Raw genomic sequence first — 22512 nt, forward strand, 5'->3', positions numbered from 1 at the left:
ATATTCTTTATAGTTTGTATTGATTTCACAGAACTTATTATAAATATTTAACCTCAGAGTCGTACATATAACAAAGATACAAGTTACGATGTAACTTTAATTTTAACAAATTATAACATGGAAAATAAAATTATCGGTATTCCTACTGGAATTATAAGCTAATGACAGTAATGTACTTAAATAGCCTAACCAAAACGCCGTCTGATCTTTATTGATATAACCAAACGGTATAATATAAAATATATTAATAAATTTGAATGTTAAGTTATTTAAAAATTTTAGGGTATTTATGGAAGTAACTATTGAGAAACTCTTATGAAAAATTATGTAAATTGTAATTATTAATTGATGTTATTGATCTATTATGTTAAATATAATCATATTTGTGTCAATTGATTAAACATTTAATAATTTAATAATTGTATTACATGATGAATAAGTTTTTAATCAAATACATAATACACAAAATATGCATACTTAATTCATTGGTATATTTATCTTTTGGCTTTTAATGTAATACAATAGTTTTAAAACAGTGCTGGATTTAACACCGGGTATTCGACTAGCAGCTCCAATCTGAAAACAAAATTAAATGAATCAACAAAATACTTTACTATGTTAGTATATTATTTTTTCCATACAGTTTGTGGTCGAATGTAGGATAACTTTTCAATTTCTTCTTTTGATATACTTAGTGATGTACTGTAATTAATAGAGTTATAAATAGTTATAAATTATAATATAAATACAATATAGCATAAATATATGTTGTAAGTGAAATACTAATATATTACTGTGTATAATCTATGTCCTTAGGTACAAGTAGAGATTGATCAAGTTCTACACGCTCAATATCTTCTTGTTGATCGTAAATAGATGCTTGGTATAAAGCTTCAATTTTTAGACGTTCGCAAATTTGATTGTCTTTAAACTTTCCGCCAAATTTATCAGGAAGTACTGTTTCCAACTGTTGTAATGTTATACCTTCTGTAGATAGGCCCAACATATCAAATGCCCTATCACATTATTACAAAAATCAAAAATGTTTTTTTATTTATTTTATTTATACTATTTAATATTTATACTTTGTTTGCTGAGAGAATATGCTTACTTTTAACATATAACTGTAAGTGAAAAGTGAGGAAGTTTGTTGTTGTAGTAGTGTATAATGCATTTTAGTTTGTGTGCAACTACATTCCCTCGGCAAACAAAGTATATAAATAAATACACACGTTTTGGTCTCTGGGTTTCTAGAAGTTTTTAAGCCCAATGATTTCTTCCACTTATACATGGTCTGAGAAACTGATTTTAATAGTTTAGTTCCTTCTTCTAAGTCGGAAAGTATACTTAGTGTCTGATCAAAACGTTTCTTACTGACACAACCAATGTTATAACCTATAAAATATTATAAATTATGTTATTATATCTTTTGAATATTTTATAATATTTTATTGTTAAAAAAGAACCTTTCTGTGTTAGTCTAATATCTGCGTTATCAGGCCTTAGATGTAAACGAAATTCAGCTCGACCAGTGAACATACGATATGGTTCATCCGTGCCTTGTGTGGTTAAATCATCAACAAGTACACCGATATAAGCTTCGGTTCTACTTAATGTAAGACTATTTCTGTTTAGGGACTGAAAAAATTGATTACATTTTAAACAAACACAAAAACATTATTATTTTTAACACTCACTTTAGCACCAGCATTTATTCCAGCCAATATACCTTGAGCGGCTGCTTCTTCATAACCTGTTGTTCCATTTATTTGACCAGCAAAGAACAATTGGCCAATTTTTTTGGTTTCCAATGTAGGATACAACTCACGCGGATCCACATAATCATACTCAACTCCATACCCTAAAAATAACTTATTAGTTTATTTCTCAACTAAAATTTTTTATCTTACCATATTGGACAATGTTAGCATTCTCTAGTCCGTTTATACTTCTTATCATTTTTACTTGCAAATCTTCAGGCAGCGTACATGATAGACCATTTGGATAAACTATATCACTATCAAAGCCTTCTATTTCAAGCCATATCTGGTGATTTCTATCACGAAATCTAAAAATATTGTTTATGTTTTAAACTAAAAATTATAATTTATATTATTAAGATATATATTATATTTACTTGAGAGATTTAGATTCAAGTGATGGACAATATCGAGGACCCTTTACTTCTTCCTTAATATGTCGATTTATACTTAAATTATCAATTACAATTTGGTGAACTTTACTGTTAGTATATGTTAAATAAGTTTTTATTTGTTCTTCAGGCTAAACAAAATAGTCAAACAAAAACAATTAATATAAAATACATAATAATTAGACTGATAATATACTTATTACTTTCAGCCAAACTGAATTGTTCATAAATGAAAACGGTATTGGTAAATCATCTCCCAGCTGATAATTTAAATTAGTAAAATTAATAGATTTTTTTTCAATTCGAGGTGGTGTACCAGTCTTCATTCTTCCTATATTAAATCCTAAACTTTTTAAAGTGTTGGCTAAGCCAATAGAAGGCTTTGAATTGATCCTGCCTCCTGCCTTAACAGTCATTCCACTGTACATTTCGCCATTTAAAAATGTTCCAGTAGTCAATATAACGCATTTAGTTCTTATTAATGTTTCATTTTCTAATAAAGTAATAATTAAGAAATCAATATTGCATAAAAATACTTTTATTCTTCTGTACAGGAAAAATAGTTGACCAAATGTTAATTAGGTGATTTAAAAGACATTTTAAACTAACTTATACACTTATTTATAAGAAGGATAAGAGGGTCCTTAATTTATAAGATTAACTTTTTCAATATCTTAGACTATAATAGGTATATTATATGTAGATGCTCTTATTATTATTATTTTTTTAATGTAAAAAAATATGTTCTTCTCCCAAAAGATATTTTTGTTATTTTTAATTTTCAAAGCCAAAAGAAATGTGTGTAAAATACTCTTCTTGTAAAAGTTAAAATAATGTACATTCATAGTTTAAAAAAGAAAAATATTATTTATGCAATCATATTCTATTTTACTATACTTATTGATGGCATAGCTACAGAATGTATAGTATATAAAAAAAATAAATATTCACTCATTGTTGCATACTGTTACTTTGACAAAAATTTAAAAAAAACACTAATTTATATTGATAAAATAATAATCTTCAATAAGATAAAATTGAAGTTTTGATTAGATATTAACTTAATAATTACAATTTAAAGTTGAATATATAAAATATATATATTCAACAATCGTAATAAAACAAGACAAATTACTTTGTTAACAATGAAACAATATTAATAAATAATACTCATAAAATAAATTGTCTAAACTTCTCATTACTGTTGAACTGCATATACTGATATACTCAATATACATTATAAAAATGCATAGCACAAAAATAATTAATTTAAAAAAGAAATCCTTGTACAATTTAGAATTTGGAAATATTTGTTTAACTTTAATTAGTTTCATATGAACATTTTTAAATTTAAATGAAATTATTAAAATATACTTCAATATAAAATTTTTTAATGTATAACTAGTGTAAGAAAAATTAATATATTTTTTTATTTTATTTGAAAGTACATATTTATTTAATTAATTAAATGATGCTGGTGGAAAAAAAACATAATCAACTATTTACTTAACACAGTAATGTTTTAAAATAACATAATATATTGTATTACCTAATAACACTCCTGTACATTGATTATCGTTGTCAAGTAAAATGTTGTCTACAGATCCTTCAATAATATCAAGATTAGGAGTATTTTCAAAAAGCTGTGCTTGCATATGCATTTTATAAAGTTTTCTGTCAATCTGAGCTCTTAGACCCCATACAGCTGGTCCTTTTCTGCGATTTAAAACCTATAATTATACTTAAAGAAGATATTCTAGTTGCATTGATTCACATTACTTTGTAGTGAATGCCCGAGAGATCACAAATTTTTGCACAAAGTCCATCCAATGCATCAATTTCTCTCATAAGATGTCCCTTACCAATACCACCAAATGAAGGATTACATGACATCTCTCCTGAAAATATATCAAAATTTAAGGTTTAACATCTGTACATGAAAATTTTTATTGAAATATTTATAATCTTACCGATAGATGATTTTTTATGAGTCACTAATAAAGTAGATGCTCCCATTCTAGCGGCGGCGGAACATGCCTCAGTTCCAGCATGCCCACCACCAACAACAATCACATCATATTGTTTTGAACAATGACAATAGTGTTTTATAAAACAAAATTGACGAGTAGGTAATATTTGAACAAAGTGTTTAAAAGATGTGATAAACATTTTAATTTATTTTAAATCATTCAATTACATCTCAACTATTTTAGTAAATATTAGACAAGAATAAAAAAATATAATAAATAAATCACAATAAAATGGCCAAAATTCTAAGAATCAAGATAATAATATGAACATTTATAATTTCTTAAATTTGTTTAACAACATCTTATAAGATACACAAAATAAAGATCATTATATCTTTAAACCTATTTTCAATTTTCATTTTTTATTGTCAACTTAAATAAAAGTATAAAACTAATAATCAGTGATAAGTACTTATCACTTTATCAGTAATTAAAATGTAACTACTGATAATAACAAAGATAAAATGATAGTAATAGGTTATTGTGTGGTAACAGGTATAAATTATAAACCATGGTTATAAATAATTTGTAAAACATTATATTTTAATTTTTAATTTACTTTTGAGTTTTGAGTTTTGACAACGTTTGAAAATTTTCTGATGAATTTTTATTTTTAACTAATGCATCATCTAGTTGCACCAATCCACTCGCATCGAAAGCAAAGTATAAATGTATATTATACAGGTAAGTTTAAGCATTAGATAATATTGTATTCTGTATTTCTGTGAGTAATAAGTAATAACGTTAATTATATTAAATGAGGTAAATAGGTTATTATCGAATCGAAAATATCGGGTAGACAAATATAAATTAATTCGTAGGTAATTACCGTAATTCTCAATATTCTGTGATTATGTACCTTAGTACTCTCGCCTTAAAATTATTTTATTTAGGTTTTAAAGTAAAAATGCTGCTAACAGTTAAATTTCATTATGTCAAGTATAGTGGACTTCGGTCGCCAGACTTGACTCCCGAACTCCTCGGGGCTAAAATAGCAAACCTGAAGCGAAAGGGAGGTGGTTGGTGACCACTTTGTGAACTCAGCGGGGAGAGCATACCTGACCTTCGCGCAGCCAATAACCTAAAAAATAAATAAAAAAGTTACCCCTACGATTACTAGCCCTGGTTACGAATGTTGTAATCCTAGAAAGTCGATCGTGATATGATTTCACTATTATTCATAATTTATTAAAATGTCTAAAAAAAAAGTTGAAAAATTCGTTTGACGCCTCGCGCAGCAGTAAAGTAACAACGTCGTGCGCATGCGTGAAAACGTAAAATCCTAAACTTCAAAAACGTTAATGATTTTTAAAAATTAGTTTTTGTCCCATCGTTCTTATAACTCATTTAAATATACGTTTCAAAAATAAAAATAAAACTGGAAAAAAATGCATGGTAGTTAAACTGCAATTATACAAATATTAAACTTATATTCTTTAAATATGATATAATTTTTAAAATAGTTTGGCTTTTTTTGTGCATGGACATATTTTGCATCCAGTATTTATATTTTTTTTTTTATAAACTTTGATAAAAACGATTACAAAGTTTTTCATAAGCTGTTCAAACAAGTAACAATAAATAAAAAATTTCAAAAATACATTTATCACAACTTTTTTACAAGTAATATAGGGTCTGGAAAAAAAATCTCCCTTATTTAGAAATAGCGCTGTCTAAGTTGTGGTGGTGGTGGTATACAACAGTGGAGAGGGTATCGATGGATAGTAGTATATATGCCATTTTTAGTAGATGTAATGGCAAGGAATGAAAAACAAAACAAAAAAAAAATGAAATAAAAACTAACAAAAAATAACGAAAATAAAACGTGATTTTAAAAAAAATTTCTAAATTTAAATTTTTAACTTGATCATCCTATGATTACGTTCTTTGAGGATATTTAAAGGCACAGTGTACGATCATCGCCCTGCACCCCTAGAAGCACTTAAGGAGCCAATCACTAGGCATTGGCCATCCATTACACCAGCAATGACACGAAGAGTTATGGAAAACTATCGGGAAAGGCTTCGTGAATGTGTTACCAATTGAGGACAACACTTAACCGATATAATGTTTAAAATAAATAATTAAAAATGGCATAATATGTATTAGTAAAAAATAAAAGGATTTTTTTCTTTTTCTTTGTTTGTTTATTTGCTACTGCCTTCTGAAATATGGGAGGTTTTTTTGACGGACCTTGCATAATAATAATGATATTTATTTTGGCAAAAATAATAAACAATACATATTATACAATATTTATTATTTATAAGTGTTTATTAAAGGGCAGTGTAATTTTTATAAAATTCGTCAAAATCAAGAAAATATGTAAATTATTTGAAACATACATTGAAAATTTAGGATAAGGTTTTAACATGAAATTTAAAAAGAAAATTTGCAATGACACATTTTTTTGTTAGCGATTATATTTTTTGTTACCGTGCACTCTGCAGATACTGTAATGTACCCCTATTATTATACAAGTATAAAAAGCACCTAATATATATTAATATTTAATTGATTAATAAATATAGTACCTATAAGAAATTATTACAGGACTGGCATTCTTTAGCGTGTTATTTAATATTATAACATTGAGAAAAGCATTTGCTTTTTAGTTGAATTTAATTTGCATTATATATTATATATACAAGCATAGTAAAGAATAATTACATTTATAATCACTACATTAATCAATATAAGTATATTTATATTATGACTATTATGTTATGTGGACAACAATACATTATTTTAAACCAGTTAGGTTAGGTTTAGTTAGGTCAGTTATTATTTGATGAATAGTTGGTTTCGCTATTTCAAAAACATGTGGACTAGTTCGATGTAGCTTTAATTTATAATGTGAAGCAGAGGTAACTTTTTTACCTTTAAAAAGTTTTAAAAACTAAATTGTAAAGTTCTGAAGTATTACCATATTGACTGACTTTAAAAGTCGACGAAAAAGTACTATAAATTATAATACTATATTATTATTATTTTATAATTTTAAACAGCTTATAATATAAGACCGACCTTGTATTAAATTGTCTATATTTTTTACAAAATTAGGTTTATCAACATAAATCGAAAAGCAACTAAATAAAGTTTTAAATATATTTATATAAGTAGAACAAAAAGAGCTAACAATATTTTGAAAATGATATCATGTGTATGTCTATAAGTCTTAATTTGAATATTTAATAAAAATTTCGAATCTTTACGTTTATCCAATGTATTGAATTACCACAAAAGGATAAAATCGATTTGTTGAAAACTGGTATAATACTATAATATATAAATATTTTCTTTTTTTCGCAGACAATTGGAAAATAATTAACAAAACTAATACATTTATTCATAAAATAACTGACTGTTTTAAATAGCTTACAACGTTTTCATCTTTATTATATTTAAATTCTGTACAAAGGTTTTTTTTTATTTTATTTTTCTTATAGAACTAGTTGTTTTTGGCACATTAATTATTTTTTTATTATTATTGTCATTTAAATATTAAAAATTAATATGTTAATTTTTAATGAATTAATGGAATTGAATCAACTTGTAAAAATTAATACAAATAATGATTTAAAAATCTGAATATAATTAAAGTTTTATAATTAAAATACCCTGAAGACAAAATCCCGTCTTAATATTTATCAGAAATGAAACGTCCATAAATCCAATGTTTTAATGGGAATGAAACGGCAGGGACAAAATGTCCGTTTACTAGTTCAGAAGCAGCTTAAGGGGGATGACTAGGAGTCGCACCCCATCCTTTAAAGCCTTATTTCTAAAAAATTGTATTTTATTATAAGCAAAATAATAAAAAAATACATATTATACCATCGGTTATTTTAGATACGTACAAGTGTATATATAGGTATATACCATGAAGTATAAATAAACTATATAGAATATACTATTAGTATCATTACCAATATTTGAAATATTATGATTCACACCACCATTCCTCTTATAACCAAGTTAATGGAGCAGCCCTTGAACCACGTCGTAGGGGATACTGAAAATCAGTGTTGGGAAGGAACGGCTAATGAAGAACGGAAAAAGTTTTTATATCTGAGGAACACGAACTAAAATTTTAGTTTTATTATAATTTTTAATTGTTTTAATCTTACTTTATCAAAAATTGACAAAATAACTATTCAATGAAAATTTTAAGTCAACGCTGAACATTTTTTAAATGTTAACAAATACACCAAATTAATTTTATTAAATATCGGGGTTCCCTAAAAATTTTCATTTTTCCTTCACTCTTTGTTAGTTTATTTCATTATGTAGCTTAGCATTGAATATAATTGTAAATGACCAAAAATTCAAAGTTGATATATTCAAAGATCAATCGTATTCAAATTATTTTTTAGAAAAAGTATTGCATTGAAAAATTAGTTAATTATTTTAAAAGAATTAACTAAATTAGTAGTTGAAAAATGTATTGTCCACAAAAAATATCATTCAGATAGAAAAAATAAATTAAAGGAACGGAATCACTACCGTTCTTTTTCGCAATAGGGATAAGGAATGAAAAAGAGTCCCAACACAGCGAATACTGCTAAAAATATATTAGGTATTTTGTATTATATGTTATTATAATTTTATTTACTTATTTATTATTGAATTAAACAAGCAGTCGTGGCCGAGCGGTTAAGGCGTCTGACTAGAAATCAGATTCCCTCTGGGAGCGTAGGTTCGAATCCTACCGACTGCGATTTAATTTTAAATTTCTCTTGAAATTGTATTTATTAAGTCAAGTATTGTTTTATATGTGATTCCTTAATAATTAATTAATCGGTTTTTAATGTCCATACCTAATCTTAGTGTGTATGCTTATTTATGAGTACCTATTTTTTTTTATAAATTTCTTATTCTAAATAAATTAGAATTTAGGTATATTTATTTAACCTGCTGCGTTAATTACGAGATCAAAAATATTATTTTTCATTAAAAATCAAAATATATTAGTGAGATAATTTACAAACATATAAGGATAAAAGTTAGAATTACGATTATCTAAATAAGTATATTATGCAATGTTGAATTTCATCTAATATAGTTGCAAAGCGATAAATAGTGCCATAGTGGTAGTGTGCAGAAGTCAAACACAAATCGCACTGAATATAATATTTATAATTGGTCAATGGTCATATACATCGGCACAAATACTACAATATTGTGAAGCTCGCAAAGCCCCTCAAAGTTATAAATTATTCTATACATAGAATAATTGATACACATACACCATATATTTGTGTGAACTCTGTACCTACAAAAATGTATATTATGTATCTATTGTAGTTTATGAATACCAGTTACTTATCACTTCTAACTTATAAATCAATAAAATTTCATTATCATTATAATAGCTCATCAAATTATGTGTTTAAAAAATATACATAGTTATAAAAATGCGTTGACTTTGTAGGATTTCATAATATTATATTAATTATTTAAAATTGTCTGTTATAGTATGTATTATTAGTTATTATATAATATAATATAATGTGCATCTACTATATTGCTCTTTATATATATTATTATATTGCATGGACACACGGTTGTAATACTACAAGAATACAATGGTAGTTATAACAATGTCATACAAAAAAGACTGATCAAATGTTATATAGGTACTTATTATTATTATATGTAGGTACCCAGCCACCTAGGTTTTATTATTAGCATTCAAGTTTACCAATAACACCTCTAGGCCGACATGCACAGTGGGACCAGTCGAAATTATAATATGATTTATATGCGATTGCTGATTCGCCGCCGCAATTCGATTAACTAGGCCCCAGGTCAGGAATATTCATTGCTACACACATAGGTACATACAATATAATATGTATCTATTGAAATTTGTTTTATAACTAACCGTATTACGCTACATTTAAATGGATTGACGACCTATTCGGGTCGTTAACCCCATCAAAAACGTCTGCAGGTTGGTAGGTACCTACTACTCTGTACATACAAATAACCAGTAGTATTGCCATTTTAGTTTAGGACGATAAAACGATAATATTAATTGTATTTCATTAAATATTAAAGAATACAATTATTAGTCATATTACAAAATCATTATACCTATATACTATTGAAACAAGTTTCACTATACGTGGAAAATGAACATTTAATACAAGGATTAACTTTAATATAATAATCTAATAAGTTAGGTACCTATTAATCAATGTATTTATTTTATTGTAATAATTAATTTTAAATAATTATATGAAACAACCCGTATACATTGTTACTTATTTGTACAGCTTTTCTACGTACATTTAGGTTTAAGAAATTTGTATATATATTATTTAAATAATTAATACATAATGACTACACGTCATTATATTATTAACTATATAATATGACTATAAATACTTTTAATATACCTCTTATAGAATTATAATATTTGTTACTCAGTTAATAAAATCGTTTAAATTGTTAAAAAGTTTGTATACAATTGTTTAAGTAACCGCATTTAGTATTGTTGAGTAAACTTAATAATCATTGAAGTCAAGTGAATGTATACAATTTATTATATAATTTGTTAGTTCATGTGGTTTAAATGAGGGGTAATAAGGCAGAATATTGTATGGATTTTCAATCATACCTTTAAGAAAATATATCTTCTTATATTTAATTTTATATTAAAGTTCAAAACCTAGTTTGATATGTACTGATAAATGTTGATTTATTATACACTTGTATCATAAATATATAAATGTGTTAGATGTAGAACTAAGGGAAAAAATCTCGTATCCACTTTATAGTAACATTTATGGAAATGTATAGTACATTCTATTGTTTGATTCAGTATTCACCCACTCACGTATTCTATCACTATCCAAAGCCGCTTTTACCAGTGCCAGCTGCACTTAGAATGAGTCAGATACCAAATATGCCGAACGCTGTGGAGATCAGTGATCAACGACTTGAGTCATACAATTGTAAGGATACAAACGTCTATAAGTCAAGTACATGTACTTAGACCAATTGTATGCGGACGTATAGTAGTAGTAGTTGCAGTACGCTGTCAATATTAAATCGCTGTACCTATATTAAAATAGTGCGACAAGAAATTACAATACATATTATAAAATCTCAAACAAAGATTGACTCAAATAAAGTGTAAAAATATAGTACGTGATATTGTTAATTTATTGTCACGACTGTTTCAATTATTATAAATACGTAGCAGCTTATTATTAGTTTTTAGCCGCTTTTTTTGTCAATAAGTTCAACGCCCCCGTTATATCTATATGTAAATAATAAATAATGTTGAATGTTTTCAATATCTTGATTATCAATTAATCACTTATCAATTTTGTTTTGTTTTTAGACACTATATGGATTATAATATTGATAACGGTAAGTGCAGAAATTAAAAATTTCCAAATATCAACCATAAACAGTATTGGATCTATTGAATTGGCTCTCAAACTCAGGTAATTGATATTTTTACGTATTGCATTAGCTTCTAAGGTTTATGCATTGAGTTGGTTCCCTTAAGTTTTTTTTTTAAAAACTATTAGTTATCAAAATTGTTTGAAAATAAATTCAACCATACATTGAAATAATTTAAAATACAAATATTTACTGACCTGCACTGTTGTAATGTTATTTAGTTGGATTAGATTAGTTTGTTTTTTAAAATAATTTCAGTGTCCGTTTGAATACTATTACCATTACCAATACACCCATGAAATTGTAAATATTTGGATGCGTAAAATAAAATTAAGAATTATGTATTTTATATATTTTAGCAGACTTACTAAGCAACTTTAAAATTCCTTCTGTAATAAAGAATAAGTTCCCTTTTTCGCATCATTCGTTTGTAAAAATTGTTTACCATCATATATTTTTGTATTCACTACTTGTAAAATATTACGCACTTCTTGTCTGTTTTTTCTTTCGTACTAAAGCTTGAGCTTGGAGTATATTGTGTTTGATGTACTTAACATTTGCAAATTTATTGAATTTGAATACAACAATTTGACGAATTGAGAGTACCGTGTTTAATGATATCAGTGAAATCTCTTATATGTATATAGGTAGTTAAATGGTATGAATACGACGATGGCTATGATCGTTAATTGGATTAACAATTAGATAATTTTAAGCAGTTGTCCGGCACTATGTCACTAAAAATATTAAAGTCGTGTGCTCCTTTTCAAATTTTATATTTTGAGAATCACTCGTTGAAAATTATATTGGGAGTCAATTCATTGGTCATGGTCAACAGTTCATTCTATACTTTAAATTCGTCCGTTTTTCTAATAACTTTTAATATAATATATGGTAATAGCTTTGAGTACTTATATTATAATAAGTGATGGATTATTTTTAGAACTGATATAATTTTGGTTTTTAAGGTAATACCGCATTATTGAAGTAGACAATAGTAAATATTGTATTCAATTATAATAGTCTATATCAATTTATAATTAACTGAAGCTGATATTTACTTTTAAACTTCGACTGTGTAATTTTTTAAAAATTAAATTATAGTATCTATAGGCTATAACTCTATAAGTATTCGACGTACCGAACTACTACGAAGATTTATTTATATACGTATTATCTAACCGTTTATTTTCTATATTTGCTTAATATACTAATTTCCTGGTTTTATAGCTTAGTGATTGAAGTACTTATTTTAGAGTAAATTTGTTTACATTTCTGTACCTAGGGTTTATAAAATGAACCGATCCTGTTTTGTACTATAAACTTATATTATTAACAGGTATTTAAAAATAATGCATACAGTTTATGACTTAATGTGTTTTATACATTTAAAAATTTTTTTATGAAATATGGTTTCTTAATTATTTAAAGTTTTGGTAAAATATGAAATTAGTCATAACTATTACTGGGATAAAAATATAATGGTCGAAAAGAGAAAAGTGAGTTTGAATTTTTCATGGGAAACTTGACAAACAATATTATTTTGAATATACATAGCAACATAGCCATTGGCCACAGATGGGTATACATTATATAGTACATTGTACACGTATGATTTCTCAAGACGTTCACTTGATGTAGTAGAGACTAATCACTATATTAATATTACTAGTGAATAGTGGACTAGCTACTGGATCTAATTTTACATATTATAATTTGAAAAAAATACTCGAAGATTTGTATAGTACCTACAAAACTAAACTATCATAGTTATTTATAAAAAAAAGTTTATTATCTAGTGAATTTCAATACAAATTTTAATTATATCAGATAACATAAAGACAATCTATAGATATACGTACCTATAGATTTTATACAAACATATTCTATTTACTAAATGAACAAAATACTTATAGCATTAGTAGGATTAATCAGATTTTTGTAAATATCTCTGTGGCTCGCGAAGATTTTTTTGGGGTAAGAGTTTGATAATTTATTATTATATAGGAGAATCTTAACTATACGTTCTAACTAACGTATCTTATACGTTTATCATAAATATTTATACCAGACGGTATATTGATGACGTGAGTATTTAATATATTAGACAATCTTTATATAAATTACAATTTAAATATCGGGTTATGTAATACGTCATTCACGGTACACTGTGAAAGTATTTTTAAATTTTTTCAAATTTCAAGAGAATACACCCTCCTCGTTCTCTCTTTGGCTACGTCACTATACTACCTAGTATTCACATACAATTCAAATGTGTTCTTAATCAATGGTACCGATTAAAAACTATCATTGATCTAATTATAACAAGTTTACTATTTTTCGAACTTATATTTTAATGAAAAACATTTTCGTATTACAATTTTATGGGTTTTTTAGAATACCAACAAAATCGGTGATACACAATTTCTGTTAACAAAAAAAAACTAAAACTATAAACTAAAATAATTTAACACAATTTTCTAAAACAAATATCTATATAATTAAAAAAAAATTTTTTTTCTAGAAAATTAATATTTAAATAAAATGTTTGTTTCTTCTTTATAACAATACAATGAAAAAGTTTTATATGTAACCATAATGATATTACATTTATATATTTGATATTATTAAATTTTGAAGTTGCTATTCATAAGACCTTCGGATGATAAACCGATTATAAAATTGAAAATCTGCATACCAGATGCACTACACAATTTGGCAATTATACACTAAATTTTGTCCTTATCATGTGATATTATGGGTATAAAACAATTATTTTTGTCACATAATGGTAGTCTTCAGTCCTGTTGTGAAAAAGGTAAAGTTCCCACCATCGTGTTTCACCCAAAAAATAAATAATTTTTTTTTTGTTCTTCTTTACCTATACAATTTTTAATATTGTTACTCGTATTCTTATTTTAACATTTAAAATTTAAATTTAAATAATACCTACACAAACTCCACGAAAATAGTACACACAAGTATTATATGCATAAATATGGTATGTCAAAAATCGTTGACAAAATGTGTGTGACAAAAAACGTAATCATTTTTTAAATAATTCTACTGTTTGTTATCACATTGAATAGACTATACCAACTATAAAAATATATGAATGTTAGTATTTATTCGATTATTGTTACACAACAATTTTATAATCCTCAAAAAATATGTTAAGGTTAAATAATTAGGTATGTAGCCCAGATACGTCGTGTCATGTACAGTCATATTTTTGTTTTCCCGTTACCATTTTTAAATCTCCCAAAATTATTACACTTATTATAATATTTTATACTGTTTAATAAATATTTAAACCATTGAGGTGATTATATGAATGGGTTCTCTGTAAAGTATATAAAAAATACAAATAACTTATACCTTCCTATTTAATCGGGGTGAGACATATTCTCCCGCCCCAGAAAAACATATATTATCTACCTACCGTTAGCTGCACGATTATCGGTATTCTTATGAGCGTTTACGTAGGTATATAAATAAACAATGGGCTAACTGTAAATGTGGGTTTAAAACCTATCCCATAAATCGTATAGTCTTATTGATGACGGCCTATAATATGTATTAAATTATAATCACCTAACCTAGGGAAACTTTATATTTGTTATAATTTAATGAACATAAGTGAAATTTTTTACGCGAGAACGTGTGAAAAAATTCGAATAGTTATTATATGAAATGAATGAGATATATTATCATACCTACATGCATACTTGTATACTAGAATTTCGAAACGATTGAGAATGTGGAATGCAACATAATTATTTAATAAGACAATAAAATATTTAAACGTATTTTTTATTTTTAAATTCCAATCTACCTAGTTTAGATATTACTATTTCGCTTGAACTGGTAATTATTTAAGTCATAATGCAATATAAATTATTTTTAAATGTATTATATATACTTCAAAAAACAAATATTTATTATACGTAATCAAGTATTTTAAAATAAAGTAATAAAATATTAATGTTTTAATTTCTCATATTTTCAGCTTTTAAGTTAGAATGAAATATTTTTTAAAAATTTAACAAAAACAACTTATTAATTTTTTTATTAATACTATTTATTTAATTTATCGTTGTAATTTATTTACCATTACATTTTAGTTTAATAAATAAATGTAGATAATTATTTCCTAAGTAGTTCATGATAAAATGATACAAATATACTTTATTTTATTCATATTATCATATTTAATTTAAGAGCAATTATATTATTTATTTTAAAGTATACTTCCGAGTGAAGTGGTATGTCACATATCAAACTCTATGTAGATATACCAATCAAATGTTAATTATAATGTTTGACTTTTCGTTTATAAAAATATAATATGGTATTAGTTTATATTGTTTTTACTTGTCATTGAATTAACGAATTCAGATAAATACTAAATAATATAACATAATAGATTTAAAGTGGGATAATGACGTAAAATGCGTGGTAGCTTATTATTATTTTCTGTTCAATACCGACAAAACTTCTATAGGTTTAAAATAATTTAAAGTTTGCTAAGGAAAATTAAAAAAATGTATTCATAATGAAATTAAGTATATGATTTTTAAGACGATAACAATTGTAATTATTGTTTTTAACAATGTTGAATTCGGTGAAACCCAAAAATGCAATTTTTCTATTTTTTTTTCGATAAATAACCAAGAGCATAAATTTGTGTAGCGCTTTTTTACTTTATTAGTGGGATAAAAGCGCAAACATAAATTGTATTACCTGATACAATATTGTACCCGTTACACTATAAATTTCACATCCATCAGCTTATAATTTTATCGAAGTGCTTAAAGAACTGCAATTAGAAGTTTATTAAAAAATTTTGCCACCCCTGGATTCTAAAGTAATCTATTTACTTTCTTTTTTTTTTTTTATCTATTTAGTAATTCACTAATCAACGCCTCGACCGAACCGCTGGGTCTGGAGACTTGAAATTTTGTACAAAGGTTCCTTAAGCAATGTAGGAGCGTATTAAGAAAGGATTTTTCAAAATTCGACCTGTAAGGGGTAAAAGGGTTTTTTATATAGCAATAGATACATGTATTTTTAATTGTTTAATAATTGTTTGTTATTTCTTCTATGTGGTTGCTAGGATATTAAAAATATGTCTAATTACTTTAGATGTTTTTTTGTTTTTTTTTTTAATAAATAATATATACCATCCCCTATTTCAACCTTTTACAGCCCTTTTTTAATATTAAAAAATAGCTTATGTTCTTTCTCAGTGTCTAAACTATCTATGTATCAAATTTCATTTAAATCGATCCTGTAGTTTCGAAGCCTATTCAATACAAATAAACAGTCAAATATTTTCTCTTTATAATAATAATAATAAGTTTATTTTGCCAATATCACATTATAGTTTTACAAAAAAAAAAAAAGTACATAAGAAAAGTAATAATTTAAAAAAAACAAGTAAAATAATATTAGTATAGATTGTTATATTATATTATGGGTATATGAGTATAATATACTTAACTAATATGTAAACATTGTAGACAGCAGACATGCAGTTTGAATAATGTATATATTATACATATAATAATAAATGTAATATTAAATGTTATTTTTATTGTGGTAAGAAGATTTGAGAAAACTTTAATGATAAATTTTGATTACAATTTATATTATTTTATTATTCAAAAACTAAGTCTATACGATTTTGTTGATTAATTTATTGATATATCATTTATTACGCAAAATTGAAATTTTGAATTAATTTTAACATCAATATCCATTATAAAAAGTTTAAATTACCTAGAGATATCAAAATGTAGAATCTCAGGGAATCTCAACATTATTTTTTTGTTAATAATTTCCTCAATAATCATACAAATCAGTATTGCTAGAAATATTTCAAATTTATAAAAAAATTATTTAACACGGCGTTTTCTATAGATTAACATATGAACATTCGTGAATAGGCGAATAGTTAAAATTTATAAGTTGTATTTTGCATATTATATAACTGTAAACATCATTATGGATTTCTTTAATGATTAAAATTAAAAAAAATAATAATCATGTTTTATAAGAATAATCAAATTATAATTATTTTAAATTTTTAATTATTCTGAATTTCTTTATATTGATATTTAACATTTTAAAGATTAAAAAAAAATGAAGTTTGTATTATTTTTAAATTTATTAAAATAAATAATATACTAGTTTTTATTGTCTAAATATGATAAACTACTGATAAATAACATTTGACTATAAATATACTATGAATCAAAATCAAACGTTGAATACAAATTACAAATCATAAAACATTTAAAAAAATGCGAGACGCTTGATTTAGTGATAGTTCTAAGGTTTAATATCTTATATATATATATATATTATTCATAAATATTTCACATTATTTTATAAGATAATAAAAGTACACAACTTTTAAGTTGTTACGGCGTTGTGCTATGTATAATCTTATATTCTTATATATACTTATATATTTTAAACAAGTAATTTTTTTATATACATTTTAAAGATGAATTCAATAACGATAAATGTTTTTTTTTGTTTTTTAAATAATAACTAAATGTGGTAGTAAATAATTTATTATTTTCGCTTAGTAAATTTGTTTGTTTATGGTTCTACAGTGGTTAGTGTGAGTCCTATCTAGTATTTTCATACAAAGATTTTTTGATTTTATTTTATTAAAAGCGTTTTACCTGAAACTAAAAGTTTTATAGTTGGTATTATATAGTAGTATTTATTTGAACATTTTGAAGATTTAATTTAGGCTTAGGATCTGTGATATGACAAGATATCAAGATAATCCATGTTACACTTTTTTAATATTAGCATTTATATTAGTCTGTCTTATAGTACATTGCGTTAAATTAACGAAATGTTTAAAATCGGAATATATATTATTTTAAATTAAAAAATACTGTTTATTTATTATATATTGTGTCCTTTTCAACTTATTTTATTGTCAACAGTTAGACATATACATACTTATAATTTATTTTGGTCAGGACATTATTTCGTTTCAATTCTAAGACACTTTTATTTGGGTAAATACACATATTATCAAGAATGTTGATAGAAGAATGGATTAAATTTCTTTAGGTTGTTATCTGATTTTGGCTTTATTGTTATGAAAAATATGGGTATGAAAGATGTCAAATCACGATGCGCATAATGTTTTTGAAAAAAGGGCGAAAAAATAATCTTCGAATGCACATAATATAATAGGTAGGTAGTAGTTGTTGTATATAAATCTGCGTTCGAAAAAAAAGTTGAAATTGAATAGGTATTAGTGTTTTTAATTTTTATGGATAAAATTGTTTAAATTATCAATAAATAATTAACCAATAGATGAAAAATATAGTATAGAAATAGGTAGATACATGTAATTTATTTTGCATTTTACTAAAATAGTATAATTACACTATTTTATAGTGAAAAACTATGCTTTTTGTAAAAAATATAATGTATTATAGATTGTATATAACTATTAAAATAAAAAATAATTGTTGTGTTATCTGTTTATTAAATATAAACATATTTTATAAAATCATCTTTCTAGTATATGTTAAAATTCAATTTTAATTCAACTACCCGCAAGAAAATACTTTATGATTTAAATTATCCAAAAGAGTTGAATTGTATGATATACAATCCATAACCGAGAAAAATATAATCTTAAATATTATTAATAACGGGAATATGAGAAATACCCAAGTATTATAATATTCAGCTATTACAAGCGGTATTGTTAACACTCGTGAGTACAAAAATAAGATTAAATATTCTAGTAAAACCATCAAAAATATTTATTTCATGAAAGGGTATGATTTAAGTACAGAAATAAAAAAAAATATTTTTTAAAACTACATTTATCTTAAACCACGTTTTTTTTTATCGAGACAACTGTCCAATGAAAACTAGTACTCCTCTTGAGTCACGAGAGTCATCGGGGAAACTGTAGTAAGCCACAACTAAAGGTACAAAACGAACACAGCGCGCCAGCAGTCGGGTCAGTATATTCTTGCGCGTCGGCCCACTCACACGCGCGCCGCGTGTCAACCACCACCACTTGTTCTCTCGTACACCAATTGCACGTGCTTCGCCGAATCGTGTTCAATAACTTTATATATTTCTTTTGTATAGTCGTAATTTTTTGTGTCACTGGTTTATGAGTTTTTTATTTAACTTTTTTTTAAATACATGAATAAGAAAACGCAGGACAAGAGGCGAAGTTGTCGATTGACGAAACATAATAATATATAATATTATCTACTTAGGACAATTAATCACATATTTAATCGTAAGTTCAGATTTATTATTTTTATAACACTTTAATAAAATTAATAATGAATGCTAAATCATGAACTATTAACGGGTTGTTTAATTTAAATTTAACTTAACTCAGTAAAATTATGTTAATTCACAATTAATTCGACCTAAAAATAATTACATTGAATAAGCTCTGTTATTATTTTCGATTGTTAAGATAGGCAATAATCGTTTTATTGGTCAACAATTATTTTATTCGGGTAGAATTAAATTTTTTATTTGTTTTGTTTTTGGAATTAATTTTGTATGCGTTTTACTGGCAAAATTAGAGCGTGACCGAGCACAATCTAGTGTTGGGTGGCGATAAGCCGATTGTGACTCTTCTTAAACATTTTTTATTTTCATGTATAAAAATTTTAAACAAATCTTTGTATGATTATAATTGTCCATTTTGTTTTGTATTTATTATTTTTTCATTATTTTCTTGATTTTATATGAAGAAAAAAATTCTACGTACTAATACAAATTAATTTAAGGGTTAAAGTGACTTATACAAAAATGTAGTTGTTACATATTTTCATTAATGAAAGAAGTTATTAAAAAAATCTTATATTTTAACTAAAATAGTTTATATTATTTTTTCTATTTAAGCTTTTATGGATTCTAATTTTAACAATTCTATAAACTATCTTTAAATAAAATATTGTTTAGTATAAATAGTACATACATTTAGTATTAAAATGTATAATAACTATATTTTTATTATAAAATTCAGTATATATAAAAATAATATTCAAACTAAGGATATTTTACTAATAATAATAATGTGATAATTCTTCAAAGTAAAGTATATCTTAATATGTTTTTTTCTCCCTAAAAGTTGATTAAAGACATATTTATTTTTTTATTTTTACTTATCGTTGTCAGTACTTTGTATTTTAATTTGTTATTTTGTTGATTTTTAGTTAATTGGTAGTAATAATATGATACATTAGTTTCCTTATGAGTTCTTTAATTCGTAAAATTGTATATTTATGACTTTTTTATTAAAAAAATTTAAATATATTCTTTAGTACCGGTCGTCAACCTCCTCCGTGTATTATCACTGCGTTAAAGTCTCTCCCGCGGTTACATTATGTATGAACGGATTACTTACTTACAATGTTATATTGAATAAGTATTAAAATTGAATTGTGCACCAAATTGATTTGCTAGTCCCTTCAGCGTTACAAAGTTAAATTTCTTATGGTAACTAACGTAATTCAGCTAAACGACCCAAATATCTATACATTTTGACGAATGAAGGTCAAAGTATATTGTTATCGGATATTTTATAGTACATAACAGAAATATTACCGATATTTTAAAATATTGGAATATTCAAACTGAGTAGAATGTATTTTAGATAATTTATATAGATGATATTAGGTATATAGGTTACTTAAATAGGTACTCAAATAAGAAATGATGACCATTTACAGATATAATTATACTTTTAAATTTATAATTATAAATAATAAGTAGGGTCCTAAGAATGTTATTGATTTTCCATATTTTTTTTAGGTTGTTCAATAGTTTCCATTATTGTATAGAAATGTATTTCATGATATATATATTCAAAATATCAAAATTTTTATTTACATATAATTGCATATTTTAACATTTTTCATTTATACATGCATAATTTGTGTTTTTTTGTTTTTAAGCACATATTTAACAGTTTTTGATGCAAAATGTTCAAAAATAACGTAATTTTATATTTTATTAATTGAATCTGATATAAGTTTATCTGTATTTTTACAAAGTATTTTACAAATTATCACTTATTTATTGTTGAGAATTCAATATATTTAGCCATGACTGCGAGCTTCGTGTTATAGATTTTTCTTCTAATAAATTCAAAAACGCATTAGCACCAAATAGACGAAGATTTACAATGAAACATTTAAAACAAACAATAATTATTCAATGCAACTCTTTTTAAAATGTATTTTTTTATATTTAATTTAATTTTATAAAATAAATAAGAGAATTAAAAAATGTAATGTACAATAATCAATATAATGAGTACATAAAAATATTACCGACCCAATTCGTTTATTAATATTTAAATTTGTCTCTATATATTTATTATATTTTTGTTGTCCCCATTTCTTTTTTTTTTAATGTATATTTAATTGTTTTTTAATGCATAAGTGCATACATTACATTTTTTAGTGCATAAACATCCAAACCCTAATAATAAGTATTATATGTTTAATACATTATTAGTTATTAGGTAATAATAATTGTGGATTCAATTCAGTATGGTTAATATCGAGTAATTTTTTTTTAACTTGACAACTACCAGTGTGTATATATGTGTGTTCATATGTGCAAAAGGTATGTGTATAATGTTCATGACAATACTCGCATTGGCCGGAGGTCGTCCCATAAATCAAGAGACATTCATGATGGCACCGAGAAGAAGCAGGTCCACTAAGAGATTTTACGAATAGATAATATAATACCGAACGCCAGGGGGGTGGCGAGGGGAGAGAAATACGGTCTGGACATTGTTCTCGCTGTAGGTCGGGGGATAAATGAACTCACGAATCGATATGTGCTCTGAAGACATTATGTTGTTATTTTTTTGTTCTCAGA

General features: G+C 25.1%; 2 protein-coding genes and 1 non-coding gene across 9 annotated transcripts in view; 2 read left to right on the plus strand and 1 right to left on the minus strand.

Annotated features, from left to right (window-relative positions):
• Nucleotides 1-456: 456 nt before the first annotated feature.
• Nucleotides 457-4452, minus strand: LOC113552898 (protein MTO1 homolog, mitochondrial). Of its 3 annotated transcripts, none has more exons than XM_026955911.1 (12): nt 4123-4444; nt 3932-4050; nt 3702-3882; nt 2356-2645; nt 2138-2283; nt 1911-2068; nt 1698-1861; nt 1467-1638; nt 1233-1395; nt 795-1016; nt 642-702; nt 457-576 (listed from the first exon to the last, which is right to left on the minus strand). In XM_026955911.1, exons 1-12 carry the CDS (start codon nt 4319-4321, stop codon nt 478-480), a joined length of 1974 nt encoding a protein of 657 aa, XP_026811712.1. In that variant the 5' UTR covers nt 4322-4444; the 3' UTR covers nt 457-477. The 3 variants fall into 3 exon arrangements, with proteins under 3 accessions (XP_026811712.1, XP_026811715.1, XP_026811713.1); XM_026955914.1 differs by having other exon boundaries at nt 3702-3868; nt 4123-4258; XM_026955912.1 differs by lacking the exons at nt 457-576; nt 642-702 and having other exon boundaries at nt 874-1016; nt 1112-1395; nt 4123-4452.
• Nucleotides 4453-4787: 335 nt separating this feature from the next.
• Nucleotides 4788-22512, plus strand: part of LOC113551856 — an 88445-nt gene continuing 70720 nt past the window's right edge. For 3 of the 5 annotated variants that reach the window (XM_026954400.1, XM_026954395.1, XM_026954401.1), the window contains exon 1: nt 19637-19900. The gene's annotated coding sequence lies outside the window, so the exon portion shown is untranslated. Of the gene's footprint in view, nt 4867-11374; nt 11459-11536; nt 11643-19636; nt 19901-22512 lie in introns of those variants that run through there. The other 2 variants (XM_026954397.1, XM_026954398.1) reach the window with 2 other exon arrangements.
• Nucleotides 8821-8902, plus strand: Trnas-aga. Its single transcript has one exon. It is a non-coding gene; the product is annotated as a tRNA-Ser (tRNA).

This window comes from Rhopalosiphum maidis, chromosome 2 (genome assembly GCF_003676215.2).
Source record: "Rhopalosiphum maidis isolate BTI-1 chromosome 2, ASM367621v3, whole genome shotgun sequence".
NCBI classification, from domain to species: Eukaryota; Metazoa; Arthropoda; class Insecta; order Hemiptera; family Aphididae; genus Rhopalosiphum; species Rhopalosiphum maidis.

Bases quoted from the DNA above. Each gene is read 5' to 3' on its own strand.
- LOC113552898 (XM_026955911.1), bottom strand. From the start codon at position 4,321: ATGTTTATCACATCTTTTAAACACTTTGTTCAAATATTACCTACTCGT. The intron at 4,051-4,122 runs GTAAGATTATAA...ATATATTTTCAG, and splicing joins TCATAAAAAATCATCTATCG to GAGAGATGTCATGTAATCCT. The intron at 1,396-1,466 runs GTTCTTTTTTAA...AATATTTTATAG, and splicing joins TATTAGACTAACACAGAAAG to GTTATAACATTGGTTGTGTC.